At 50.9% G+C, this 27,695-nt stretch overlaps 12 protein-coding genes across 12 annotated transcripts; 6 read left to right on the top strand and 6 right to left on the bottom strand.

Annotated features, from left to right (window-relative positions):
* Window positions 1-138: 138 nt before the first annotated feature.
* Window positions 139-1,149, top strand: HO173_002340 (uncharacterized protein; the record flags this gene model as incomplete). Its single annotated transcript, XM_037304274.1, has 6 exons — window positions 139-150; window positions 201-309; window positions 365-430; window positions 480-671; window positions 721-949; window positions 1,008-1,149. The coding sequence occupies 6 exons, from the start codon at window positions 139-141 to the stop codon at window positions 1,147-1,149; spliced, it is 750 nt and encodes a 249-aa protein (XP_037169069.1).
* A 353-nt stretch (window positions 1,150-1,502) lies between these two features.
* HO173_002341 (uncharacterized protein) lies at window positions 1,503-3,155 on the top strand (the record flags this gene model as incomplete). The annotated part of the gene is made up of 1 exon (XM_037304275.1): window positions 1,503-3,155. One exon carries the CDS (start codon window positions 1,503-1,505, stop codon window positions 3,153-3,155), a length of 1,653 nt encoding a protein of 550 aa, XP_037169070.1.
* A 2,449-nt stretch (window positions 3,156-5,604) lies between these two features.
* Window positions 5,605-6,300, top strand: HO173_002342 (uncharacterized protein; the record flags this gene model as incomplete). Its single annotated transcript, XM_037304276.1, has 3 exons — window positions 5,605-5,669; window positions 5,717-6,053; window positions 6,211-6,300. 3 exons carry the CDS (start codon window positions 5,605-5,607, stop codon window positions 6,298-6,300), a joined length of 492 nt encoding a protein of 163 aa, XP_037169071.1.
* Window positions 6,301-7,341: 1,041 nt separating this feature from the next.
* On the bottom strand, window positions 7,342-8,346 carry HO173_002343 (uncharacterized protein; the record flags this gene model as incomplete). The annotated part of the gene is made up of 1 exon (XM_037304277.1): window positions 7,342-8,346. The coding sequence occupies one exon, from the start codon at window positions 8,344-8,346 to the stop codon at window positions 7,342-7,344; it is 1,005 nt and encodes a 334-aa protein (XP_037169072.1).
* A 2,532-nt stretch (window positions 8,347-10,878) lies between these two features.
* Window positions 10,879-11,589, bottom strand: HO173_002344 (uncharacterized protein; the record flags this gene model as incomplete). The annotated part of the gene is made up of 1 exon (XM_037304278.1): window positions 10,879-11,589. One exon carries the CDS (start codon window positions 11,587-11,589, stop codon window positions 10,879-10,881), a length of 711 nt encoding a protein of 236 aa, XP_037169073.1.
* A 217-nt stretch (window positions 11,590-11,806) lies between these two features.
* On the top strand, window positions 11,807-13,419 carry HO173_002345 (uncharacterized protein; the record flags this gene model as incomplete). The annotated part of the gene is made up of 8 exons (XM_037304279.1): window positions 11,807-11,826; window positions 12,460-12,491; window positions 12,546-12,572; window positions 12,627-12,706; window positions 12,755-12,777; window positions 12,838-12,866; window positions 12,919-12,928; window positions 12,990-13,419. The coding sequence occupies 8 exons, from the start codon at window positions 11,807-11,809 to the stop codon at window positions 13,417-13,419; spliced, it is 651 nt and encodes a 216-aa protein (XP_037169074.1).
* Window positions 13,420-14,720: 1,301 nt separating this feature from the next.
* HO173_002346 (uncharacterized protein) lies at window positions 14,721-15,688 on the bottom strand (the record flags this gene model as incomplete). The annotated part of the gene is made up of 3 exons (XM_037304280.1): window positions 14,721-15,150; window positions 15,236-15,307; window positions 15,399-15,688. 3 exons carry the CDS (start codon window positions 15,686-15,688, stop codon window positions 14,721-14,723), a joined length of 792 nt encoding a protein of 263 aa, XP_037169075.1.
* A 549-nt stretch (window positions 15,689-16,237) lies between these two features.
* On the bottom strand, window positions 16,238-17,607 carry HO173_002347 (uncharacterized protein; the record flags this gene model as incomplete). Its single annotated transcript, XM_037304281.1, has 2 exons — window positions 16,238-16,459; window positions 16,591-17,607. The coding sequence occupies 2 exons, from the start codon at window positions 17,605-17,607 to the stop codon at window positions 16,238-16,240; spliced, it is 1,239 nt and encodes a 412-aa protein (XP_037169076.1).
* A 2,391-nt stretch (window positions 17,608-19,998) lies between these two features.
* On the top strand, window positions 19,999-20,844 carry HO173_002348 (uncharacterized protein; the record flags this gene model as incomplete). Its single annotated transcript, XM_037304282.1, has 1 exon — window positions 19,999-20,844. One exon carries the CDS (start codon window positions 19,999-20,001, stop codon window positions 20,842-20,844), a length of 846 nt encoding a protein of 281 aa, XP_037169077.1.
* A 718-nt stretch (window positions 20,845-21,562) lies between these two features.
* Window positions 21,563-22,162, bottom strand: HO173_002349 (uncharacterized protein; the record flags this gene model as incomplete). The annotated part of the gene is made up of 3 exons (XM_037304283.1): window positions 21,563-21,723; window positions 21,779-21,895; window positions 21,970-22,162. The coding sequence occupies 3 exons, from the start codon at window positions 22,160-22,162 to the stop codon at window positions 21,563-21,565; spliced, it is 471 nt and encodes a 156-aa protein (XP_037169078.1).
* A 2,683-nt stretch (window positions 22,163-24,845) lies between these two features.
* On the top strand, window positions 24,846-25,106 carry HO173_002350 (uncharacterized protein; the record flags this gene model as incomplete). The annotated part of the gene is made up of 1 exon (XM_037304284.1): window positions 24,846-25,106. One exon carries the CDS (start codon window positions 24,846-24,848, stop codon window positions 25,104-25,106), a length of 261 nt encoding a protein of 86 aa, XP_037169079.1.
* A 1,167-nt stretch (window positions 25,107-26,273) lies between these two features.
* Window positions 26,274-26,759, bottom strand: HO173_002351 (uncharacterized protein; the record flags this gene model as incomplete). Its single annotated transcript, XM_037304285.1, has 1 exon — window positions 26,274-26,759. The coding sequence occupies one exon, from the start codon at window positions 26,757-26,759 to the stop codon at window positions 26,274-26,276; it is 486 nt and encodes a 161-aa protein (XP_037169080.1).
* Between the last annotated feature and the right edge of the window lie 936 nt (window positions 26,760-27,695).

Below are 27,695 nucleotides of genomic sequence, written 5' to 3' on the forward strand. Positions count from 1 at the left end.
CGAGAGTTGTCAGCAGCTTCGCTGACGTGCTGAAGTCTTGGGAGGGACATGTCGTCATCGTCCGTCTTTCTTTCTTTCTTTCCTTTCCCCTCCAATATCCGGCATCTGCAGAACGCGTACGGATAAGACCCATCAATCATGGCACTCAGAGTATGAATCAGTATCTACCATCTCCGCGACGAGCTAACAATGATCACCAGACTCTCAATGCCAAAAATGCCGGAGCATTGGACAAAGACCTCATGAGCATCGGAGCCTTCTCCCTTGATCAACTGATGGAATTGGCCGGCCTCTCGGTCTCTCAAGCAGGTTCGTAGACAATTTGGTCTCTGAGACTGGCGATTCTGAAAAAGTCTGCGCTTAGTCTACCGTGTTCATCCACCAAGCAAAGGAAGGAAGATCTTGGTGGCATGTGGACCCGGCAACAACGGTATAGGATATAGCTGTCAAGTCTCTTTTATCTCAGCTTATAGATACAGGTGGCGATGGCCTCGTTGCCGCTCGTCATCTTTGGCACTACGGATATCAACCGACCATCTTCTATCCCAAGCAAAGCAAGAGCGACCTCTACGAGCGTCTGGCTACTCAGCTGAAGAATCTGGACGTGCCATTTACCGAAGATTTTAATGGCTCCTTGAAGACTACAGATCATGTAGTAGACGCCATCTTCGGTATTGCCAGTAAAGCTCCAAGACCCGTCTCGAAACTCACGTTCTCCAGGATTTAGTTTCTCGGGCGAGGTGCGAGACCCTTTCAAGGATCCGATCATTGCTATGGAGACCACCAAAGTCCCTGTACTATCTGTCGACGCACCATCGTCATGGAGTATCGAAGATGGTCCGCCCGCATCAGGCCCAGGTGCCAAATTCCATCCAGCAACTTTAATCAGTCTGACTGCACCAAAGCCGCTTGTTAAGCATTTCACGGGCACGCACTTCGTTGGTGGAAGGTAATTTCCTCACTCATTATATTACCAAGGTTCTTCGTATCATAGGCTTATCGGACAGGTTCATACCGCAGTCCGTCGCAGAGAAGTATGATCTAGATATTCCAGATTACCAGGGTGTGGATCAAATCGCCGAGATTGGCGGTACCGGTACGGAGGCCAAGAAAGAAAAGGTCGTGGGGCTTGCGGAACGGCAAGGGTAGGTGATCAAAAAACAACATCAATTCGAGGAAGAATGCTCAGCTCAGTCATCACTGAATGCACTCTCACATTCTGATATGTATGTAGACACCACTTGTGAGGAGAAGAAGAGTAAAGAAAGTTCTTATAACTCCATCACTCTATTTTGTACTGTCTTTCTGAAAGCCAATTGTCGATGAGCACCTTCCTATCGCGAGCTAGCGCAAGTGTCCGATAGCGGAACCTTTGTCGTCAGACCGCGACTTCCATTCAGACATTATCTTTTTGGCCCATGGCATAGGTATCGTATATCGTATGAATACTTTATGGTGCTGTCGATTGCTACTACGCACTACAGTAACGAAAAGTACTTCAAATGCATCCTACAAATGCCGCTTTGACAGTTTTGGCATCGTTCGCTCTCGTCATCGACATCACGTTTGCTCAAATCGATAGCTACGACGTACGAGAGTCTACAATCGAAGGAGTCCACAATGCCCTCTACAGCGATCTTACGTCCTGCCGCAGCCTTGTCGAGTCGTTCATCGCCCGCATTGAAGCATACAACCCCACCATAAATGCCATCATCACACTGAACCCAAATGCATTATCAATCGCGGACCAGAAGGATTATGCTCTGGCCGCCGGAAATGCAACCGGGGCTCTGTTCTGCATCCCAGTGCTAGTGAAGGACAATTATGATACTTCGGACATGAATACAACAGGCGGATGTTTGGACCTCGCAAATTCACAACCAACAGTCGACGCAGCCGTTGTTACTGCCCTGAAAAACGCTGGCGCCATCATCCTAGGCAAAACGAACCTCCACGAACTAGCTTTGGAAGGCTTGACTGTTTCATCGCTCGGCGGTCAGACGGTCAATCCCTATGATCACACCCGGACCCCAGGTGGCAGCTCCGGAGGCACAGGCGCGGCGGTTGCAGCATCTTTTGCCGTTTTCGGCACTGGGACAGACACAGTCAATTCGCTGCGCAGTCCCGCAAGTGCAAATAGTTTGTTCAGTGTCCGACCTACTAGGGGTTTGATATCTCGCGCGGGTATCATTCCCATCTCTTTCACTCAAGATGCCATTGGACCAATTGCTCGGAACGTTGATGATCTCGCTGTTGCTCTCACGGTCATGGCAAGCGTTGGCTACGATCCTGACGACAATGCTACAGCCTTGATACCGTTCAGCTCAGTTGGTCAAGACTACTCTGCTGCGCTCTACGGCGGCTCTCTCAAAGGCATGCGTTTTGGCCTGGTCGAAGGCTTCTTCAACCGCACAGCTAGCAACGAAACAACACCGGTCAATCAAGTTTTCAATGGCGTAAATGCTACACTTACCAACGCTGGTGCGACCGTCGTCACTATTACGTCGAATATTTTCAACTCCACTGCCATTAGCAACGCCTTTGATACCCAGAGATTCGAGTACCGTCAAGAGATGGATACGTACCTATCACGGGCTTCCCTCCAGGGTACACATCCATCAACATTAGCCGGATTGTACTCCAGTGGCAAATACCTCGTGATACCAAGTCAATATTCCTACGTCGACACTTCTCTCGTGTCATCGACCGACAACATTACTTACGCAGGCATTAAACTTGGAATCCAAAATCTCACAGTCGCCCTCGAGAATACGTTCAAGGCCCACTCGCTCGACGCTCTAATCTACCCCGAGCAAGCCAACCTCGTCGTCAAAACCGGATCGCCTTCTCAATCCGGCCGCAACGGCATCCTAGCCGCGGTCACCGGCTTTCCAGTCGTGACCGTTCCGGCCGGCTTCTCGCCAAGTACCGCGGATGCGCCGGTAGGGATCCCGATCGGTATGGAGATCTTGGGCATGCCGTGGACGGAGGCGAGGCTGTTGAACACGGCGAAATTGATCGCAGAGGTGATGAGAGTGAGGCGGATGCCGAAAGGTACGGAAGCCGCCGTCGAGAGCGTGCGGTTGGGAGAAGTGCCGAAGATCGTGCCAGATACGAGGGATATACCTAGGGCTTATCCGGTTGGGATCCTGTAGGCGAGGCACTGTCTTTAATCATACTTCTGATGAGTTGTGAAACTTGGCATGCGAATTTATCACGAAGTTCGATGTTAACAAGGGTCGACGTCGAAAGGAAACAATGATGTGATCCGTCCCATGAGGTCCCAAGACAACGGTGCCCAAAATCCCATGCTCCCGCTCCGCTGAGCGAGCTCCAAAACTACCGCCCGAAGTAAGATTTTGGCGCCGTGGAGGCCAAATGTGGACTAGCGTCAGACTCGCGTATGCAAACACTCAGCGCGTAGTATGTACAGCCCGCCAAACTTACAACCATCACCCCTCTACTTCCCTTTGTTCCTGATCACCATCATCTGATCACCTATCATCCATAGCAGGATGAGACGGACTTGTGAAGAAATGACATCCCTGTCCTTCTCGATCAGCTTCGCCCCAGGTCTTTCAGGGCCTGATGGCGCTCGTCGCCACATCTGCATACATGACATCGCTCAGATTCGAAACCGTCATGTTTGATGAACGTCTCGGAGAATTCGAGGTACAGTTGATCGCTGAAACCTATCTCCACTCCCCAGGCTGTGACATGCAGGGGCGGGCCGGGATTGGAAGAGGGGGCTTAGGGGCGCAACGGAACGGCGCGGACGTATCACAACAACTGTCGATTAGGGCACCCCAGGATTACAGAATATTTGAATTTCCTATATAACCTCACACAGTCTTAGTCTATGCACATGAAGAGTAATCGCGACACTGGATTATCTTGTAGTGTGGAAGCAGCCGTTGTATCGGAACTTCAAAATTTTACCTCGCTATTTTTTTGCCAGCTATCTCGAGAAAATCTAAGAATTTATTAATTTTTATTTATAATAGAACGAATAATTAAAATTTTATAATTGATTTCTTAATCTCTCGTATAATTATTAAATCTATAAAGTTTTTAGAGCGTTGTAAGTTATCGTTGTGAGGCTATTCAAGAAAGCCTTTTTTTTTTTTTAGATGGGGTCTAAAATCGCGATTCTATTTCCCAATATTAAGAAAATAGGGGTATCAAACTTTCGGGCTGTGAGCCGTTGTGGAACGTACACTGAATTGCAACGAGCGTATTTTTGATGTTCGGTCGGAACCCCTGAGTTTTACCTTGGCCTTGGAGCGTACTGTGTCTGGATCACTCTCATAGTCTAGAGAGGTACAGTATGGGCAGCAATCTGAAGTACGAGGGCGCGTTACATTTACCATGTACTTCTATCATATCGCCTTGATATCCAAAAATGCAATTAGGGGGTTCAAACAGTGGTTCGACAGTAGATCGCCCGTGACGCTAAATTAGTCTCCGTTAGCTTAAAGACGAAACCTATAAGTACCTTAAGGTACGAGTGCCGCCGCCCCACCATAAACTTGAACTTGAGCTTGTCCTGTTGTATCTCTGCTTCTTTCTTACGAATCTCACCTCAATGCTTGCTTTCGTCCTTCCTCTGTGCGGCGCGCGTAGCGTTCTCGTATATTTATTACCTTCTATCATTGCATGTCTCATGCCAACTTTCTTCCAACTTTCTCCCGCCACCCCTTCGCCTCTTCCCGGCGATCGCCCCCCCATGTAACCACCCTAAGGGAACTTTGGGGCCATGTGCTCCTCCGGTGATGAGATCGCGTTGTATCAAATTGTAGGATCCTGCACATGGCAAGGCGTACTTGCGAGCCACCTTCGGCCTATGTTTGACGACGGATTTCGTGGAAATGTGCTCCATTGATGGTGAAACCTCGGTCTATCAATTAGCAGGACGCTGGACAGGCCATGGCACGGTCGGAAGCCACCTTCGGCGTATGTTTGAAGAGCGAGTCTCGTCGACGCGTTCCCCTTCAATGATGAAAAGCCATTTGATCCACTTGCGGGATCTTAGAGGGGCAAAGGAGAAGATACGAGCCACCTCCGACCAGAGTGTGGAAAACCGAGCTTGGTGCACTTGTTGCCCCCTGATGACGAGAGATCAGTACGTTTTCTCGAAGGACCTTGGACGGGTCATTGTGTCAGCTTGCGGGACCTTGGACAGACAAAGGCAAAGCTGTGAGCCATCTCCAACAACTTTTTGAAAACAGGGCATTTTGGAGATGTGCCGCATCGAATATGTTAGATCAGAGTATCGACTTGCAGCATTGTGGAGAGATCGTTGTATCAAGTTGCGGGACCTTGGACCGGTAAGGTAAAGTTGGGAGATGGAAACTTCTGAAGCATAGATCAAAGGTAAGTGGAGAATTAGTTTATGAGAATGGGAGTCTCGTGCGTTTTCAAGCCACAAGAAGAATTGTTGGCAGTGTTATAAAGCTACTTGCTGTGTCTCTATTATTGCACGAAAATCCACTCATTTGCTCACAATTCTCAAGCCTTGTCTACTATTTTTCTGCTAACTCATTGCCACTGCTACGACACATCAACAACCCTGTGCCAGCAGTTATCACACATTCCACCGCCGTCATGATGCGACTTTTTCTCCTCTCTTCCCTGTTCTCTACCGCTCTGAGCATTGTTCTCCCGGCTGAGTGAGTATCCTCAACGCCTTCTGAATCACCTGACTAATGACGGAAAGACGTGACACTGTTGCCTTCGAAGTCGCGGGGCGCGATCTCGTCCCGCGGGCAGATTCGCATTCGACCTCGGTAACCATGGATCCCACGAGGCTCAGCTATGGCAATCTCAAACCGGCCGATGTTATGCAGCACCTTAGCGGTCCCTGCAACGACCAGCTCACAGGGTGTGATTACGAAAACACTGGATCTCTGAACATACCGTCTGAGATGTATGTGGACGCGACAACGATTCCTATAGCTGGAACTCTCAAACTCAATCCAAAGGGAGACTTCTCTCTCGGCAATGGCTCGCAGTTCGTCGACTGCATCGTCAAGAGTGTACCCTACGGTGCCCAGGTGAGTTCTTACATAATCCCTCGCTCGTGTGGTAGCGCAGGTTCTGGGATATTGTCTCAGAACCACCAACCTTGGCCATGCAGTCACCCATCCCCCTTGTCTACAGCTCGAGATTATGCTAGACAAAAACCACCGCTGACAGCTCGGACATGGACAGTGCAAGACTCAATCATGGAACCAACTCACCCTCAACCCAAAACCCCCACGCCCCCAAACTCCGTGGGCACGGCGACATTCTGCACCATGAGCAACTTCGTGGAATGCAGCAGGACAGATACCGCCAACGGCGATTCTGCAGGCTATCTGCAGGTCGGGGTCAGCTTCACGGCGGATGCGGGTTCCACGTTCGATTTCTGCAGTCTACTTTCCCTGTTCTCGGGTCTCACCGGCGTCCTCGGGCCCTTTTTTGGCACCGCGGCCTGGGCCTGTGACACCGGTTCGGGCGGTAAATAATCGCCGGGTGCAATCTTTCCCGCATGGAGGATGCGACAGGTGGACCGTTGGCTGTCGGGAAAGAGCAAGAGTGGAAGTATGGCGGCGGGGGACGGTGGATTGTCTTGGTGCTGTTTGTGACATCACTCGGAGCGCATTGTCATCGATACTTTCGACCGTATGAGTACTGTATGTGACGGCTTTATACCCTCAATAACACAGTGTAGCGGTGGTTCTTGATCTAATTGAAAGCCTGTTACACGCAAGCAATGATTTTGATGCCAGTGATCACCAGACGTCATATGCGTGCAACCCAGATAGTCCTTCACGACCGTGGTGCAATCATCCACCACTCTAAGAAAAAGGGCATCATTTTCCGAACTCATGCCGACCTGCAAACATTTTATGGCGCGCAGCTATCGTTACCGCTGTCGAGCCTATGCTTTTTGCTTGGATCCCGATTCAATCGCGATCCCGTGTTAATTACCGAATGGCCGAGGAAGGATGGGGGAAAGATCCCCTCCAAACGGCTTCAAAACGGCTTCAAATGTTGGTTTCGAGACGGGTATCGGCTACGTATTGAGTGAGCTTGTGCCTGGATCTCTTTGCACCGAGCGTGGTATCTGTTTCTTTGATGTTAGAGCGAACCGTACAGTTTTGGGTTGGTGGAAAGGGGGACGGGTCACAGCAGTCTGTTGATTTTTCTCAGAGGATCTTGTCTTGGTCTTGCCGAAGCACCGAACATGTAGAACGTGTACTCTCGTCAATGATGTGTGTATGTATCAACAAGCGCGAAACCACTCGCTCTCGTCAACATCTCCGAAGCACACCCCCCTCACTCCGCCATTTCCGACTGTCATGCCAGGAACTCCCTAATTCTCCCATCCATCCACTTCGTATCGGCCTCACTCATCCCACCCCCCGCCGCATGCCCCCACACACTCTCAATCACGGCCAGTTCCCCCTTCCTCAGCAACCCAACCTCGACCTCGCTATCCGCGACCGCGAAGTACTGATCCGTCCGACCCGGCATCACCAGCACCCGCGCCTCGATGCCCTCCAGCGCTCTCTCATAACTGCCATCGTCCCGCGTCGTGCCGACATCGCCCGCCTGCCACATGCGCGCGAGGATCAGCACGTCTTCGGCGTCCCATTCCTCAAAGGACTTCTCCATCACGTTGGCGATGTACTCCTCCACGCTCCCGAACCCGAGCGCGTTCTCCCACTGCCGTTCGCGGAACCAGGCGCCGCTGGTCAGCCAGGCGCAGTAGGCTCGTCCGAAGGCTCGGAGGCCGCGCAGGGGCCGGATGCCTTGGGCTCTGTACGCGCCGTCGGCGTAGTCGGCGCTGTTCAGCAGTGCGGTTTTGGGCCCTTCGAGGAAGGCGTAGTTGTGGCCGCTGGTGCGTGCGGAGCCGCAGATCACGACGGCGTTTTTCACGAAGGTGGGATACATGCTGGCCCAGTAGTATGCCTGCTGGCCGCCCATTGAGAAACCGATGACGGCGTCTAACTCGCTTACGCCGAGGTGCTTTGAGAGGAGCTCGTATTGCGCGTGGATGCAGTCGCGGTAATCGAGGGTCTTGGGGAAGTTAGGGGTGTTTGAGGGAGAGGAGGATTCGCCGTTGCCGAGCATGGCTACGACGACGACATGGTGGGAGGAGAGTGCGCCGTTGTCTTCGTTGAAGGTGAGGGTTGTGTTGATTTTGCCGCCATAGCAGGTAGGTATGCAGACTACTTTGGAAGAAGAGGGGTTGTAAGAGCGATAGGCGACTTTGATGGGGATACTTGCGCCAGATACGAAGGTGAAAGAGGGTATTTCATAGTATTCTACGCCCGTGGCATCATAGGTTGAGGAAGGCATTCTGCTCAGTGGAGTTTAATCAATGGAACAAGATTTTGGGGAAGATAACATGAGCGCACGTAGACAGGTGGTGTGGACGTTTCCGCGTTTGTTATTGAGAGTAGAAGGGTGGAATTGGGCAAGCGACTTTAATCTTTCACGATACACCACAAAGATCAAGCTCAAGAGTAGTTAGAACCATACGATGGATGACATCACTACCTTCCTGATCGGTCCAAGGCGTGCCGTCACGTGAGCGGTAATATCTCCGACAAACCCCTTGTCCAGCATGTAAATTTCTTGTTGGTGTTCTTGAATGCTACTCTTTCGCCCTCTTGTACCGGCATGAGCATTTTCAGGCTCGGAGAATCTAGATAAAATTTTACTGATCTGAAATATTAGCCATATGTGAGATGCCCAAGCACTTACGTGCCAAAATTCTTTCCTCTCAGCCTCAAGCACCTGATGTCGACAATGCTTTCGGACACTCGACGTATAGCCGAGGTTGGGAATGAGCCTCGAGGACATGCACACTCTCTTCTTTAGCTGAGGCTCGGGCATTGAAGGAGGTTGCCATGTTACTTTTGAAGGTGATTGGCATTTTACATGTTCGCGGTGCGCGATTGCGGACTCGTGACATTGGTCTGACACAGCCTCTATTCGCGGGGAACCCTCCCTGCAGGATTGGAAAAAGCGTTCCACCAAAAGAAAGAATTGGCAGACTTCCAAGTGTAAGGTCAGGTTATCTAATCCGCCGTCAGGATTCCAAGAGGGTTGTCTTGAGGAACTCTGACTCATGTTCACACTTCATGGTGCGTCAATTTCGACGCATGACCGATGACCTCCTTTAGGTGGTTGACGACCTCCTGCGTCACGGAACTTTGCGAAGGAGGAGTCTCGGTAATTCAGAAAGAACAGGATTGTGGGAATCTCGTAAAAGTATCCAGACAGGGCCAATCACATCCCCATGGCCGTACTAAAGAATGATCAGATGAAGATATATCGATTGATCATGTGTGGCTAGCACTTTGTAAATTTTCCAACAGACTCCATCAAGACTATCTCTGATGGTGCACACTGTGTGGTTGAACAGCGTATCTCCACCAACGTTATGAAATGTTTGAGAGTGGAATAGAAAGTGGGTCGACATGATCGCTGTATATCAACACGAAAAGAAAGGCCTCTGTATCGGCTTCGCCGATAAAAAGCTTCTTGGCTGAACCCCGGACGGTTAGGGTTACGATTTGTGTACTACGGCGGCCAGCCCTAAATCTAACCCAATAAGAATTCCCAACACCAGCAACTTCTAACTGTGAAATTCGAACGTTTGAAGAGACTTGGGCTCTTTATAGATTTCAAAAGAATAGCGAAATCCGTTCAAGTTGTAAGAGTTGACTAAAAATAGGATGCCTTTCACTGATTGGCGTGACCGGAAACTTAAGTGTCCAGCGTAAGCCAAAATCCATCCAGGAGCCAACTTTTTTTCAACTCATTTTATGGCATTTAGATGGGTGCCAAATGTCTTCGGCAGAGGCTGATTGGTCGTGAAGATGCTGATCTTTCATGGGCGCGCAGATGTAGGGGTGAGTAACCTCTTGGCTTTTCGACTGATCTGGCGAATGATTCGGAGTTAGGTGGGGCGGGTTGGGTGAATTGGAATTTAGGTGAGGTGGGATGCCCGCCAATGAATATCAGTTTTGCGTAATCATGAATTCATCGTTATATTTGTGAGTGCATCTCTAAAAGCACATGAAGGGAGAGAAAAAACCATGAGAATCGGGCAGCGCGACGCTGCGCTGGCATTGCCTAAAAGACTAAAATAAGCGAAGAAGAAAAGGTGACGATCTTCGCAGGATTGCGCCTGGTGCGGCTGTCTGGACCCCCGCATTCTTTGACATCACCACCTTCCTTGATCGTCAATAGTGCCGAGTCACGTGAGTGATTTCGGCCCAAGAACTTGGATTAAGTATCGTTAAGGTAGGGGCCACCTTTTCGGCGCGTAAAGGCTGCAGCGATAGCCTGATAGCCTGATACGAGTAGGTACAGTAGTGAACACCGCCCTCAAGGCCTGGACAACACCCATTCTCCTCCAACTTCTTGTCGCTCTATTAGCTGCGTCAACTGTACATTGCATGGTTGTAAAGAATCCAATTAGCTCATCATGCTTGCGATCCCTAGAAAACGCTACAGACTGATTCCGCAGTCGCGGAGCCCAGATCCTAAGACCTTGATCTCATGCATATCATTATTAAATCATTGATTTCAAACTCGTCCTCCGCGGACTGGTCCGAACCGAGCCTTGAGGACTATGCATCTTATCCTCCAAGAGGGGAAGCTAGGGATTGCAGGAAATCTATTCATGATAAGAGTTCGTGGTGCTCGCTTGCTGTGTCGCAAACATTTCCCAAAGTGGCTTGAAGCTGCGGGTACTCGGATCTAAACGATTTCCTTCTTGAAGGGTTGATAGGGCTGGGAAAATGATTCTCATAGCTTCTCCCATCTCGAGAAAATGCATCGCAACAGTCCAGCAGGAAAAGGTGAGTGAGCATCATTTCATAAATCTTTCGAGATTATCTTTGGCTCCACCGGCTCCTTAGATCCTGTCAGTTCTGGCACGCGAGTAGTAACACTTTTCAAGTAGCTAGCGAGCTCCTGACGAGAGACGCCCTCCCAAACCAAAACCTTGCCAAGGCGGAATGAACATGACTTTCGCAGTCTAGAAAAAGGTTGCAGAACGGTCTTTTTGGTCTCCCACTCGGCGACATCGCCGGCATCAGACCAGCAGATTTCCATGTCGCGCTTGACCGGGACTTCCGCGAGCCTCCGACAGATTTCGTCGATGCCACGCTCGACTCGATGGACAGCCTGGAAGAGGGTCTCCCTTCTTGGCTGGCTTTGGACAGGCCTGAATTTACCGAATCCAATATAGACTAGGCCTACCGGACCGCGTTCGTGGGGGAATTCGAAGTTGAATTGAATGTGGGCTGACTGCGCCAAACCATCAGGTAGAACATCTGGTAAAGACAGCTTCGCGTCGATGCTCGCGATCACGTTGATCTTCCACGGACGTTTAGAGGTTGCGGAGAAAGCCATACGAGCCTCTTGACAGACTTGGTGGCTTATCTGAAGAAGTTGAGGTGGATAGTCGTAGGCTGCCAGAGCGGCAAATTGTTTACCCAATGAGATTGGCTCTCGGCGACCTAGTTCGAGTTCACGGTAGATCTGGAATCGTATTTCTATTGGTAGATCAAGAAGAGTGAGCATGGTGGAGGTAGGAGGGCCGGTATCGATTGGTTGAGGCTAAATTGTAGGATGTCGGTGCAGCCGAAGCTATGTGGTGATTACGGAAGGACGCAAAATCGATGGTGTCCAAGTGTAGGAGATACGCGTGTAAGTGTGTGAGTGTGTGTGGTGAAGAGGAGCGTTAGATGTGGGTAAGGATAAACGGATAAGGAAGGTAGGTCCTGATTTTCTCAGCACAATGGACAAGTTGCAGAGGAGGTGATGCAGTAGAGTGTGTTGTATGGTGAGGTGTTTTAATCCCAAGGCAGAATTAGGATCACCAGGATCGTCGGTTAAGACACCCCGGCTGTCTCTTAGGGCTTTAGGAGGGGCCCTTTAAGGCTGACCCGGCAGTCTGTTTCTCACCGTCCCGGTCCCGGAGGGCTAGGCATGCTTAGCGGTACGCGCTACCGCTAAACCTTCCAATGGAGGCTACCTTACTTTACCTTCTAGACCACTTGACATGCTCTTTTTTTGCGTCTTGCGATCCAATCCAAATATAAATCTATTGGATGCCCAGTTATTTTCCAACAAGGACATGACCGTTGTCTCCTCATCCTCCTTCCACTTCTTCCCCTCCATCTCCGCCAACTCCCCGCACTCTCCTGCATACATCCACGACCAGATGAGACCTTCAACATCTCAATTTCACTTTAGACACTCACCGCCGGCGCCTTGCATCACCCCCCAACCTCACAAGGCCATAGCGACAAGAGGAGAAGAAAGGCTTTGAGAGCAGGAACAAACAGACGACTGTCAACGGCGCTCGGGCGTCTGCAGTATGTCGCAAAGGCATGTGCCACCACCTCTTCGCCCTCCGTCAAACGACTGTCGCTGACCTCCATGGCCTAGAAGGGAGTACCACATTGTCGTGCTCGGTGCGGGTGAGAACAACTGTCCTATGTGTCAAGATGCTGGACTGAAACATGCTGTAACAGGAGGTGTGGGCAAGAGCTGTCTTACCGGTACGCGGCGTTCTTGCGCCTCTATACCCGCATTCTGCTCACAGCTACATACAGCACAATTTGTACAGAACGTGTGGATAGAAAGCTATGACCCTACGATAGAGGACTCGTACAGGAAACAGATTGAGGTTGACGTGAGTACCGATCGCTCGGCTTGATTGGGAGATGCTGATGTGCGACAGGGGCGACAATGCATATTAGAGATGTATGGAGACATAGCGCGCTATGCAGACGACCTCGAGACATTATGCTGATAGATACCCAGATTAGATACTGCAGGCACAGAACAATTCAGTGAGCCCTCCATTATCTTATCCCACAAACGCCCAGGCTAACGCAACCGCAGCCGCCATGAGGTACATCTTGCCCACCCAACCTACACTAATATCCCACCCCTAATGTTCCTCCCTCAAACAGAGAACTCTACATGAAATCGGGCCAAGGCTTCCTTCTCGTCTTCAGCATAACCTCCCTGACCTCCCTCACTGAGCTTCACGAACTCCGCGACCAAATCGTCCGCATCAAAGACGACCCCCTCGTCCCTCTCGTCATTGTCGGCAACAAATCCGACCTCGAAGAAGACCGCGCCGTCTCCCGCTCCCGCGCCTTCCAAGTTTCCCAATCCTGGAATGCACCATACTACGAAACATCAGCGCGAGCGAGGCGGAATGTGGATGAATCATTTGTGGATCTCTGCAAGCAGATAATCCGTAAAGACATGGCGACCCGACAGGTTAGGGAGATGGAAAAGTTGGATAGAGGGGACAGACACAGGCCGGGAAGAGGAGGCAGGAAGAGAAAGAAGAAGTTCTTGGACGGCGGGAATTCGAGATGTAACATCTTATAGCAGGCTACCAAAGATGAGGGTGGCTGCCGTAAATATTCGATTGGACGTACATGCATCATATTCTAAGCGAATCAGCGAGGCGTATGTGGAAGGACCGGCTAATGGCCATCATAGACCAACTAATATATGGCGTTCGGTTCAGAGATACTTTTACATCTGCACAATTTGAGTATTCTGCCTTCGTTGATCACGTCTCAACCTTTCCAGACCATTTCATCTATCCTCCCATATCAGGTGCACAGGCGTCGGTTGCCGCATCTTCAACGTAACGCCAAACTCCACCACCCTCTCACCCTCTCCAACTTCCCCTCCACCCTTTCCAACCTCGGTCTCGACCTTCAACCTCCATCACCTTCACCAGCACCGCCACAAAGTCCACCCGATTGAACATCCGCACCGCATACACCCTCGCCTCCCACTCCGCGGAATCAAGTTCCCTTTCCCTCCAACAAACCCCTTCTATCCTGTCGGCGAACTCGCAGTGCTTGCCGCGGGCGTACAAGCGCGGGAAGACGGCCCTCCAGTGATCGAGGAGCCAGAGAAAGGTTGGGGGTGGGGGGGGTGGGTATTTGGAATTCGTGTGGACTAGGCTAGCACAAAAGGAAACTGTTCGAGTCGCTACAACTTACTGCCTTCAAATCAGGACGTTCGATCGACGTTGACGTAGCGGAAGAATGTTGAAGGGGAGAATAAGAAGAAGAAAAGTCGCTGTTGTACTCAAGTTGACTTCCAGCTCTCTGTACAAGGCAATTCACGCACGCTATTCGTCGAGAGGGGGGTCCATGTCTTTGGAATTTGGGCCGTCGTGAAGCCAAAGGCCACCCACCTGCTTGAAGAGAACGATATATCTCGCATCTGTCTATGGCCGCGTGGTCACACGTAAGGAGCTTGGTCATGGGGTTAATCGATAGGGAGATAGCAATGCTCTTGATTATCTTATCAACTGTACGATCAGCACCACGGGGGTTTTGATATCCTATCGTATCATACACATTCACACGCCCTCTCTCTTCCTTCGCCAACCATCTCCTCCCCCCCCCCCCCAAAAGAAAGGAAGAAAGAAAGAAAGAAAGAAAGAAAGAAAGAAGAAAGAAAACCACGATCCTCCAACCCCCCCCCTCCTCACCACCTCCCCCCCTACGCCTCCAACTCCACACTCCTCACCGACGACCGCCGCCCCTGCATCTCGTACACCCCGCCCACATCCGCCGCCGGCGCGTCCCCCCCGCCCCCCTTCCCCGCCGCCCCGTACTCGCTCACCTCGCCCCCGGCCGGCAGCGCGACCAGGTGCTCCGTCTGGCTCAGGCGCGCGTGTTCCCGGTGCTTGACGTGGCCGCGCAGGAGGAGGAGGCCGAGGCCCGCGAGGGCGAGGACGCCGAGGGGGGACGCCGACGCCGAGGCCGGCTTTGGCGCCCGGGGTGAGGGCGGGCGGGGGGTGGGTGGGTGAGGGTGGGGCGGTGGAGGGGGGGGGGGTGGTGGTGGGTGGGGGTGCGGCGGTGGTGGTGGTGGATGGCGCGAGGGTGTCCTGGGGCGGCGGCGGCGGCGGCGGCGGCGAGGCCGGGGGCGGTGAAGATGACGGGGTAGAGGGACGACTCGTGCACGGTGCTTTGCTGGGTGACGATGGTGGAGCTGATGATGGATTTGTCGTCCGCGTCTTCGTTGTTGTAGAGGGTGGTGGTCACGCAGCGGGCCCAGCTGGCCGTGTTGAGGGGGTCGCAGTTGATCGTCACGCTGGGTTTTTTTGGGTGTCAGCGACGTTTCCGGGCCCGCTTTTTGCTTTTTCGGCGGGTTCGAGGGGGGAGAGGGGCTTACTTACGTTTGGTTGAAGGCTTCGAGCCAGGTGGGGACGGGAGTGGTGACGGAGAATGGATCTTGGCCGAGGTTGATGCTGGTTGGGTGAGTGAGTGAGGTTCTTGGAAGGGGAAGGGCATGGAAGGGATGGGGGTTGGGGGTGGAGTCAGCGTCTGGGGTTCTCTTACTTGGGCATGAGATATTGGGTGTTGGCTGAATCTGCGGAAAAGGTGTAGCTGTTGTTGTTGGCGCAGCCACTGGATCCAGGCCAGAATAATGTATCGTTGAAGTTCCCGCAGTCGATCGTGTAGTAGGTCGTCTTGTCGGTGACGGTCATTGCGCCAAGAAACGTCTGCGGCGACGGAGGGGTTACCCAGAAGAGGCCATCCGGTAGAAGGAGGGTGGTCGAGGAGTTTTGAGCTGAGGCATAACAGAGAAGAGCTACGGCTGTGAAAAAGGTAACTGCGGCCATCTTCATGCTGCTGTACTGCGGTGGTGGGGTTGATGGCAGGAGGTGACAAAGGTGAAGATCAATGTGAAGAAAGGATTTTTATCCTTGGTGAGAGTCAGTGGTGGTGTTGTGTAGCACAAGAAAACCCCTGTCCAAGATATTACCGAAGAGCCGATTGGCCGCCACTGAAGTTGCCACAGAGGTCAACACATGTAGAAGAACGGACTTGAGTTGGGTGGACGTGAATGTGTCATTACCTACGATTCCATCTTTTAGAAACAGCTAGTAGAGCAGTCTCACTTACCGGTCCAAGCAAGTCCTTTCAAAAGTCCTGACGGAAGTTGGTAGAAGAAATAGGTAGTTGAAGGCCAGTGGTTTAAGTGCTATCTCTATACCTATGTATGACATTGGCGACGATGTTCGTGAATGCCCAGGCTCTCCGGGTAACCCCAAACGTCGCGCGGAAAAAAATAGGATCATGTATAGAGTGTCAAACTGCTTCACGATTCTCCCATCGCTCTGAGCCTCTCAGGATTTCGCCCCTTTCCCAGAAAGATACGAGACCCCGTTTCATCTCTACGGCCCTCCTCCCGGATACAGCTTTTCGTAAGCAGCGATATTCCACACGTAGTAGCTCTGCCACGAAGTCCCACTCGGACTATCGTAGCAGCTGCTCTGGAACAGCCAGTCGCCACTTATGAGTGGATCTGAGGAGTCGACGGGGCCCCAGAAACTTTGCGCTGTGCCGCTGCAATCTGGTTCTGTAAAGGCAGTCATGTTGTAATCGGTGTAGAAACCCTACATTTTGGAAATCAAAGTCAGCCATAGGTACGAAGACCAGTTTCCAATCATTCGAGAGTCGAACCAACTTCGAAGAGTTGTGTTTAGGACTGGAAAAGCTGGAAAGTAGAAGAAACGGCACGACGAACCTGTGTGGCATTGCTGACATATAGCATCATCTCAACCGCAGTCGTGCCTTGCGGTAACAGCCAGCAATCGGCCACATTCACACCGTTCATGCCGCCAGTATTAGGGATACCGCAGCCGCCTGGGCCACCTGATGTCTTGCTATTCGAAGCGACCCCTGGAGCACTGCAGGAACCACCAGAGGACATGATCCACTGATTAACGGGGCCTGGAAGACAGCCAGCCGCATCACCGTCGATACCGCCATAGACACCCTCGTCAGGATCTTCTGGCTCGATATCCTTCCCACATTTGTCCGACCAATAAGCGCCGAGGGTCACGAACATCCAGTTATCGGCGTTGATGATCGCCTGAGCGGCAGTGTTGGGGTTACTGGCTAGACTAACGCAATTCGCTGACCCATACGTATAATCGTTGAATGGAGGGTCCGGGGAAGTTGTAAGCGAGAAGTAGGCGGGGTTCAAATGACTGAACTCGTGGAGGAGTGTCATTGCGCCCGTCTCGTATTCGTCCAGATAGGTATTGTCACAAGTCATGGCACTGGTCGCTGGTTGCGCGAAGAAAGCGTCGCACATGGTAATTGTGGTACCTTCAGTATATGCATATGGCATGTAGCCTGGTTGGGAGGACTCTTGGCATTTGGGGTCATCGGAAGTGCCAATGTAGTCGATGGTGACCGTATAGTCTTGATCGTCGCCGAGGGCGATGAACTTGGTAAGGAAGTTGTTGTTATATTCTTTGGCATGATCTGCGCTCTGGTATCTGCTCGGGATGAAGAGCTCATAAAAGTAGTTGTCTTCGTCTATGATAGTCTTGGCTTTGGTGGCAATGGTTTGTCCAGCAGCATACTCTGTCAGAACAGTTTGGTAGTGAGACGTGTCTATATGAGAACCCTGAGCGAATTTACGGGCAACCAAAGCTCCAGAAGAGGTATCGCTCGGGGGTGCTAAGAGTGGGTTGGCGGATGTAAGCCCGACAAAGAAGCTGCCTATCGCAGCATACTGGGCAGTGGAAAGCATGCTAAGCGTACAGTAGCACTGAGGGTGAGAATCAAAAAATGAGGTCGAACAGCGGAGGTATTCGTTCGGTGTATGTTCAGTAAAGAAGTTTCTCACCACGTTTGAGCAATTCGTCTTGGTGATACAGTAGTGACAAGCGTGGTAAGAAAAGCGAGATGAAGATTAAAAGTGTAATGCGACCTTCAAAAAGATATATGAATGATGAAGTTTATCCAGTTCCTTAATCCCACCTACCTTCGACTACCTCCGAATAGCAACACATAACCTTTCCAACATCCACCATAGGCACGGCTCCGACGAACATCGTGAACGAATGTTATATTTATCATAGCGCATGCACGGGCCCGCCGTATCCATTTTCTACTTCAGCACACTAGATTTGAGCCGCAGCTTGTAAATTTCCCATGTCATATGAAGTGATGACGTTGCTGTCAGAATTAGACGCCGCTATCGGTCTGGGTAGGGTATCGTTGGTTGAGTCCACTGGAGCCTGCAGAACGTCGTTTCGTTTTGCTTTGCCGCCCGTGATTCCACTACGAGCATCATTCCGACGGTAGATGCACTGCGGTGAAGTTGGTATGCTATACGCTAAGCTTCAGCGGCAGGGTTTGCGAAAGTTCCAAGACGAGCTCCTTCGGAAACTTTTGAACACTAGGTCGTATGGGAGCAAACTGATATGACAGGTCATGGTCTCAAAAAGTGATACGATACGTGGCTGCGGCGCGGCGTCAGACAGTATCGGCTGCGCCTCGTCCTTCCAACGATGCAGGTAGTACTCAGAGAACATTCGCAAGGAGTGCAAGTAAAACGCCCAAGCAATGAATACGAGTGTTTGTAGTTGACAAATCAGATACTGGCTATGTTGCCGAGAGGCACAGTGCTTACATCGTTACATGGACCTCGCCACATGCGAAAGTTAATACCACGGATGTATTCGATATAGGTACAGATATGGGTTTGTTGGACACATGGCGCTAATGTTTGACGGACACCAAGCTTATCTGGACCTCAGCAAGACAAACGACCGCGACATAGTCGAACGTGGGTCAGGCAAAGCAAGAGTCAGAGGTGCTCACCCTATGCTGATTACCAACGAGGAGCGTCATTAGAACCCTGACGAAAAGATCGTTGATGAAGGGACTGAAGTTGAAAGTAGGTCAGTTACTTCCCAGAGCGCTCAGAACAAGGTAGCATTACTCGATTTCACGTATGATAATCGACTGGCGAATTACTAATTCATACCCCAAAAGTATAGATCCTTACATACCCCTACACCAATTTTCACCCAAATATAGGATATAATTCGATAATTTGTTATTGCTTAGGGTATAATTTAACGAAGGCCTTCAATAATAGCTTTCTGATATAAGAGAGTTTAATAAAAGTAATAATAGCGATAAGCTTACTGAGCGTCTAATAATAGTCGTCGACTTGATTATTAATAACGGTGGTATTTACGCTGCGCAACGGGGCGGGGTTCGAGGCGAGGTTTTTAACCCCCGAAGCTTACTCCGCCCCGCCCCGCCCCGTCACGCAGCGTAGTGATATTGTTAGAAATTATTCCTTCGGGGGCCTTACGGGGTTTACGAGACCCGGAAAGGGTGTCTGCGTAGTATGTTCAAGTGGTATAGTAGCGGTAACTCGACTCCGTTTTTATCTGATAGAATTCTCATCAAATGCGGTCGGAGAAACTCTCTTATTCCTATAATCGAATAAGCTAGATCGCGGATTATCCCCTTCGTAGTTTGAGGCCACTTAATAATAATTTATCAAATCATACCCTAAGCAATGGCAAATTACCGAATCATACCCCATATTTGGGTGTGATTTGGTGTAGGGGGTGAGTATGATACAATTTTGCTGAGATGCCGACATTTTGGGGGCCGGACTTATCGGACATTGCATATCCCAGTCGAGCGCAACTTTTAGGTGAAACCCAGTACGAGTACTAAAGTAGTAATATCAAACCGTTAAGTGTTAACGTTGGTTTGTTGGTTTCAGAATGCTTTCGTGTTCCCTGCATAAAACCTCGTATCGGGCCAGCAATCAGTAAATAGGAGTCGCAAAAATCTCGGAGATGGGGCGAGCCGTCGGTACTCAGCAGTAAGCGCCACTACGTATCTAAGGGCGCAGCGAGATCTCTGGGAAGGGAGAGCGTTCCGACTTTCGAGTCGAGGGGCTCGCAGTCATCATGCCAGCAGGCACTTGGACACTGACCAACATTGATCAATCAACATACGCCTTTCTACTTAGGCAGCAGACTGCATCACTACACATAGTTCCTTGCTCTCTGACAGTACAGTTTCTAAGTTGACAGATACAAGCTGTGAATCTCTCACCACAGCCACCATTCTCCACCTAATCCCAAAATCCAGCAGCACTCGCCAGCAGATGGCTGAGACCAGCACCGATCCAGCACCAGATCATGCTGGGGCCGCATACCCCAAACCGGCAGGCTGGGAGTACATGACCCATGAGGAACGATACGCCGCCCTAAGATCCGAGCCCAAGCCCGACTCCGAATATCTTCAAAAAGCTCTCGCCCAGGCCAAACAAGATGTCCTGCGCGACGAGCGCGACGAAAGGAAAGCAATCACAGAAGCACGCCAAATTACGGTCCTCGCCGATGCGCCCCACTTCACAATCTCCCTTACCGCCCCACCCACCCTTTCTCTGGCACAAGGCATCTACCCAATTGCAGCAATCCTAACATACACTTCCGATCCCGCCTCCACTACTTTCACTACTCAAGCCGCTCGTCCTGTCCTTTTCCGTCCTTGCTACGGTCCACTCTCCCCATCCGCCCCGAATGAAAACTTATATTCCGTTTACACCACCCCCACCTGCACGCCCGAATGTCGAATCCCGCACGTCCGACCTAACGCCTCCATACGCCCGCCCCGCGAAGCCGATGGCAGCTTTACCAAAGAGCTGGAAGTCACAAGCTGGGATGGATGGGAGGAAGCACACCTTGGAGACACTGTGAGGAAGGAGGTGGCAATGGGCTTGGACGAGAGGAGTGGGTGGAGCGAACACTTGGAGACGGGGAAGAGCTACTGGTTGCGGTGTGATGACGCGGGATTGTTGGGAGTGGGGAGGTTGGGTTTGGATAGGTATTGGCGGTATGGGGATAAGGACAGTGTGGAATTGCCGATGAAAATCAAACTAAGGGATCCGGAAGCAGTGAGCATACCCTTAGAGCCGAGCAATGTGGTAGAGTTCCAGGTGGTGCAATGAGCAGCTGCATGACTGGATGACGGCAAGGTTGCGAGCGCGGCCTCACTGTGTTGTTCGCGGCGAGATGCACCATCGTAAAGGCAATGGCAGCGAAGTCCTTACGAACACGTAACGGTGAGAAGCAACTTGGACGCAGCAGGCTACCGCTCTCTACCTTACCCAGGGACGAGAAAACCAAGGGAAAAAGATGCCGAAGATGACCAAAATTCATCTCGATCCGTCAAACACCACTTATTTGAGCGACCGGAAAACCGTGGCAAAAGGAAATCCTGGGAGATGAACATCACTCACTCAGGATCAGAAAGTATAGTGACCATCTTTCATGGCCCTGTAATCCAGTCAGGCTGAAGTAAGACATCAAGCTTCATGGCTGAATCCAGGCATTTGCAAGGATATTATTTTCATTGTGGGGAGAGAAAAGCCACTGCAGAAACCAGCTTGTCCATATCATGTTCGGTGTATCCCAAATTCCCAGCCCTCGTCTCCAATGCCTACTCCTTCTGCAGGGTGAGTCAATGAATCATATTAAGACTACCGTAGAGGCTATCATCCTCTACTAGTCGCTTTATTACGTGTATCATGGATGTGAACTATCAGCATTCTTCAAGTAGAGATCATAAAATTTACATCATATTCATGGCGACAAGATCGTGAAATTGAACTCTCTTGGCACATCATGTAACATCACATCATCCACTTTTGTATTCTGCCAAACGACTCATACGCGCTCATTACCATATGCATTCTCCCACTCCCTATTCCCCATCGACCAACTTTTCCCGTCCTCATCACCACTCGGCGACCAATACGGTACGGCTTTCATCATCATCATCATCATCATCATCCCTGCGGCGCAGAGCACAACAGACCCTGACCCAACTACACCATCCCATCAGCCAACCATCAACACACCGAACCTCTCCCCGACAAAAACCAGCCGCAACGTAGGATAGACAAGAACTCACAAGATCAAGCGTGCAGCACTGCGCCTCCTGTCCGACATCCGCGCAGATCTGCGTGAAGTTGGCCACGTCGGTCGGCAACGTGGGAGCTGCGTGCGCGGTCAGAATGTTTTCCCCGGCGGTCAGAGGAGGAGTAGACGAGTGGTGATTTGGGGTGGCTTACGGTCGGCGCACTGCAGGTCCGCGAGGCTGAGGACGTTGACGGCGCAGCAGTTTGGGGTGGCGGAGGCGCCGCTGCAGGGGAGGGGGGCTTGGCGTTTGGCGTTGCCGGTGGAGGTGGAGGTGGGGATGGCGGTGGTGAGGGAGGTGGTGGTGAGGAGGGTGAAGGCGAGGATGGCGGTGGCGGTGAAGTGCATGGTGGATTGTGGGGATGGCTGGGAGGCTGGTTGGTGATTGTTGTTGGGCTTGAGGATTGGTTGAGACGATGGTGCTGGATGTGTGGAAAGAATGTGGCATTTCCGCTGTTCTTTATAGTCGTTCGCTCAGGAAAATCTGCCTTGGTCTAGCGGTGGCATCAGTCACCGGAGACGCCATGACGATGGTAAAAATGCTCATCCTCCTCTAGCACGGCCGCTACGAATGTGCTCGGGGCTTTTTGGCTCTGGTCATGCTTTCTTCCAAGTTTTGATGCTGGCGTCTCTGCGGAGATGAGAAACGGTCGTTGGATGGTGGTGATCTAGCCTAACGTCCTCAGCTGGACTAGGTTTCTTAACGGTCATCACTGCCGATGTTTGGTGCTTGGACAGGGTCTCTGTGACGGACTTGGATCGAGTGGGGAGACAGAGCCGCTTTTCCACAAAAGTCTTGGTGAACGACATCAAGGATGATGACGCGGGTCCGTCTTCGGTGCGACTGCACACTGACGCGGGTCCATGATCGTGCGTATTGGTTGCATGCATGCTGTCAGATACTATCTGGGTGCTTGAGCCTCAGCGCTTGCCGTACATCATGTGAAACCAATGACAAGCGATTGCAATCCAAAACGATAAATGTTTTGGACAGGGCATGTGGCAGGAGCTTCTGTCTCTAGACCTTCGTTTCCGGAGTAACATCCTGGTCAAGGCCTTGCTTCTTAGTGTCTCCAGAAGATCATCGAGCGCTAAGACACATACAGTAGGCAAACAGGCACCCCGGGAACAAGGAATATCGCATTCTAGATGAGCTCGAACTGTTCAATCCTTCCACTGTCAAAATGGTATCAACAAATCAACATAGCAGAGCTCCAGCAGAGGGTGGATATCTCAGATCCAATCCTTCCGCGTGTTGAGTGCCTAGGTACACTTGAGAACACGTGCACTTCGACCCTCAAGCGTTCGATCGATGTCAGGTCACACAGTGTGTGAGAGCTAGATAGAGATATGTATTGCTATCCTAGCCAGACAAGGAAAGACGTTCCCATAAAAGGAGCTCTGTGGAAGAGCTGCTGTGCAGCGTTTCCAGGATGTCTCAATAGCTGTTAAATGACAGTACGAAGACACATCGCCAGACGACATGCAGAGAAACTCCGGACATGAATTCCAAGTTCAAGTCATGACCAATAGCAAATAAGTTTTCTTCACGACTGGGGCTAGGAGGTCGTGTTTGTACCAAGAATAGTCAGGGGAAAGATATTAGGGCAGGCTTTGCCGAACGTTTGTCCGTGAGCCAAAACAGAAGGTCAAAACGTTGACCCCCGAAGCCGCTAACAAAATCTCATCAAGATGAGCGTCCATAGAAGCGAACAAGCTTCTGAGAGGACCTTTGTTTATGGTCGAAAGGCATTCATAGATAAAACATGGTCTACAGCATATTTTCCCAAGAAGACACTCAACTGTCTGCAAAAGCTCCATAGGATTACAATGGCCGTTTAAATAAGGTACAAAGGTACCTTTCAAGCCACCAGTGTGGAGGCATTCCAAGCGGACAAGGATCAAGAACCTTTGAGGCATGTCTTCCCGAGGAGATCGAGATGCTAATTTGACGCCAAAGCCTCTTCTGATCTGACCTCAGGGCAACGAGCCGGACTAGTACTTGTTCGACAACGTCTTATGGTTGCAAAGAGATAATGTCTCTCTACCTGGTCGTCACCTCATATGTTTCTGGAGTAAAGTCAGATGGCAGTCTCCAAAGATCTTGAGCTTTCACAAGACCAAGCGCAAGAGACCGTCGACGATCTCGGGAAGTTGAGTATTCGGAGTCCCATCGTCAAGCATGTTTCTCAATTGGCCTCAGCTTTGGTATGATCGAAGGAAATGTTGCATAGCCGTTGCAAGGTCTTGATGATGGTCGGTTTTAGGGACTAGCCGCGGGCGCAGCCGCCCAGAAACGGGGCGGAGGACCACTTGAACTCTCATGGCTGAGGGTAAGGATGGTCATCCAGAAGATTTACGTCTGCCTGCTGCTCGATCCTTGCGAGCTGCAGGTTGACTGACGGTAGCTCGGTGGCTAAAAATGATCGGCCATGATAATAGCGTCTGTCGATCACGCCGTGTTGCCTTACGCTCGAATTGCCCCACATGATGTTGTACCAGTATCAGGAGTTCTTTCGTGAAAGCCATACAACCGTTTTTTGACCTTTCATCAGAAACCTCGTCTAATTGATGACGACTTCCAGTGACTGAGGAACAATTGAGGAACAGACTAGAGGTCACTCACTGGATGTGGGATTGTCTTCAGTGAAAATCCCTGCATCCTTCCCTGCACCGAAGGGCTTCCTCCGATACTGGCATTTCCTGGCGACGACCTTCCTTCCTTACGCATCGTGCGCCGGCGAGACAAATCCAGTTCCTCCTCCCTAGCCGCCATGTCGGGAACTTCAGCACAACAGGCTTCCGACCTTGCCTCTCTGTCTCAACCTTCAACGCGCTCCCGCGCAACCAGCTCTCGCCTTCGGCTTCTGTGCCTAACCACTGGCACGTATCCCTCCGCCAAGTGCCCCTCCAGCCCCCCGGCCAAGTTCTCTTCCTTATCAGTCCTGCCGCTCGCTACGTCCATGTCGAAGGACCTTTACCACCCAGTTACACCAGCGCCACTACAGAGGTGAAAGCAACAATATGGAGTATGCTGTTGCTGAAGGCATTCAACCAGGGCTTGGGTGCGACTGAAGAGCATAAGAGAGCGGGTGCGATCGTGGGTCGGCCGTGGAGTTGGGTGTGCAACGATGCGGAGATGGCTGGGGCAGTTGGAGAGATGCTGAGGAGCATTGGAGTGCTGGCGCCGGAGGGGGTAGGATTGGCTGGGGATGAGGAGAATGGGATTGCCGATGAGGAGTGGAGCCGGTTCTTTGGAGAACTGCATAATACTATACGGATGGGCGATTGAGGTCGAGTCGCAAACGATATGCGATAAAGCCCTGTAGGCTCATATTTGGTTCTTCGGATGGTAGACTGAGCTCAAGCAGTCGAAGTCCTTGTTGGAGGACGTTCTTTGCTTGCAGATGGCATATCAAAGTACCACGAGTAGATAGCGGCTGTTGACTGAAAATGTCTGGTAGCTGATTCAGCCCCAGAGACGATGTCGAAAAGCCTCCGGTCTGCGCCCATCTAAGAGGATGAGTGGTTTGTAGATAGTAGAGAAGTTGGTCAGATTCCACCTTTTCTTACAAGGAGGGACATGACTTTGAGGATCTTCTCATTCACGCAGCACAGGGGGGGCCATTCGGATCTCATACGGCTTATGATTGAGAAGTGCCAAGTGGAGCCTTCGCAAAGGCTTCAGAGCCGAATTATGAAGCACGCTGCTCATCATGGCCACCAAGAACTTATCCTCACGGCCTTGGATAATCAAGCTCAAGTGGACTATACTGGTTATGGAGAACATCTAGAATATCAAGTGGTGACCCCTCTGGAGCTAGCCGCTTCGCATGGCCATGAAAAGATTGTCAGACTACTTCTAGAATGGGGTACAAATCATCTTCGCGGAAGGAGAAGAGGGATAGCATTGTTCGAAGCTATGAGACGTGGATACCGATGCACTGTGCAGGCTTTTCTCGACCACGGTGCTGACTTGAATGTCCTAACCTGTCGGCGCGGAATTCGGAATCCTTTGGTTGCCGCATCTATCTATGGGCATGCAGATGTGGTACAAGTCTTGCTTGAGAGAACGGACATGCTTCAATGCAGCAAATTTGTCGGTCGGCTGGCAATTTGCTGCGCTGCTCGGTTGGGGTATATTGCCATCGTACGCATACTCGTTGAGCAAGGTATCGATCCAGACTGGCTTTGGGCAACGAAACCCCAATGTATCAAGCACTGACGCATGGGCAAGGTGATGTTGTCAAAGCACTAACCGAGTTGGGAGCTGAGAAGATAGAACTGTCAAACTTCAAGTATGCCAACAAGCGTGACTACGCTATTCGACGCCAGAAGCACCCTTTGCGCGTAATACCAGGTTTTGCCGGCTTCGAGACGCATCGGGCTCACAGGCTTCGAGCCCGTCTGACACATCCACACTTTACAATTCCGTGGTGATTTTTGGTGCCCATCATGCTCAGACATCGGGATCCTGCTTGAAAGTCAATTCATTTCGTGGTTTTGATCCGATCAAACGAGTGCAACCTACACTATCCTCTCGAGCCAATGGTCCTACCGCATCGCAAATATTCTGTCTCAAAACTTCTACCAAGAACTCCGTCCTCTCCGACCCACTTCCAAGTACAACCTTAATCCTGCACCGCTTCTCTACCTCGGATATCGTGCATTTAGTGGTGCTTTCCGGGACCCAAATACCCCATCGGCGTGCTCTTGGCGTTGGGTAGCCGAAGTCGTCTTCGTTGGAGTCGCTGACGGACTCGCAGTGTTGCCGGATGAAGTACTCTTTCGCTAGTGCGTTGGCAAAATTGCGGGAGAAAGTGACCTCCTCGATATGCGTGGTCTTGTGGAGGGGGACAAAGGTTTCTTCGTCGTCGGGATCACGGTAGAAGCGAGAGGATTCCGTGACGACGACAGGGTAGCAGTTTTGGGGTCGCGAATCCATGATAGCGGATCAGTTCAGTGAAATCGTGTCCTTTGATTTTCTGTGAAGGAAATGAGAGAAAAGGCTATTGGGAAAGAATTTAATCGTGGGCCCACTTTTGTTGAGAATGTTAGAGTTGGATTTGATGGAGGATGAAGGATTGATTGATTGCTATGGTAAGTAGGCACCCGGGTGACAGAAAAGCCTGGACACTAACCTGAATTAAGCTAGGAGATCAAGGGCCGTCCCACATACAATTTCACACCCAAATTTCACCCTCTTAGGTCATGAATGAGTGTGTAATTAGTATGCCTGAAAGGATCCAGGCTATTCTAGACGGTGATGGACAAGTGACAGGCTATTAATGGAGAAACATGGTATTTGCGCAGAGAAATTTGGTGGGGGAAGGCCGTAATTCCCATTTGCTTAGTGTCCAGGCTTTTCTGTCACCCGGGTGGTAGGCTACTTATATACCATGTGAAGCCTATGCCAATTTGCCACTATGAGGGATAGCACACAGTGCTGTAGCATTCCAACAGTTAGACTATGCTTTGTTTAGAAAAGATTTTCTATTCTGTGAAGACCATTAAAGACTATAAGGAAATAGCACACAGCGGGCATACTCTTATTATACACACGAAAATACCCGGAGATCGGTTCTATGACTCAACCCATTCTACTAGAAGATTCCACCCGAATTAGTTCAATCCGTGGGTGCCTTTTCCAATTCGATTTCCGAATAAGCGAAGCAATTACCAAACACCGACACTTTTCGCTCAAGCTCTTTAAGCGAATAGTGGCGCCACAGCTTGATATACACTACAACTCTCGATATCTACCCGTTTTCGCTGTCTCCGGCAGGTGGTTGCTTCACAGTGCTCGGCAACCGCATTTGGGCCAATCAATTCGGCTAAGTGAGCTCATAGAGCATTAGCAGAGATGCTATGGCGGAGAAGG

This window comes from Letharia columbiana, assembly GCF_014066305.1.
Source record: "Letharia columbiana isolate WasteWater2 chromosome Unknown Sc0000004_s0, whole genome shotgun sequence".
NCBI lineage: Eukaryota > Fungi > Ascomycota > Lecanoromycetes > Lecanorales > Parmeliaceae > Letharia > Letharia columbiana.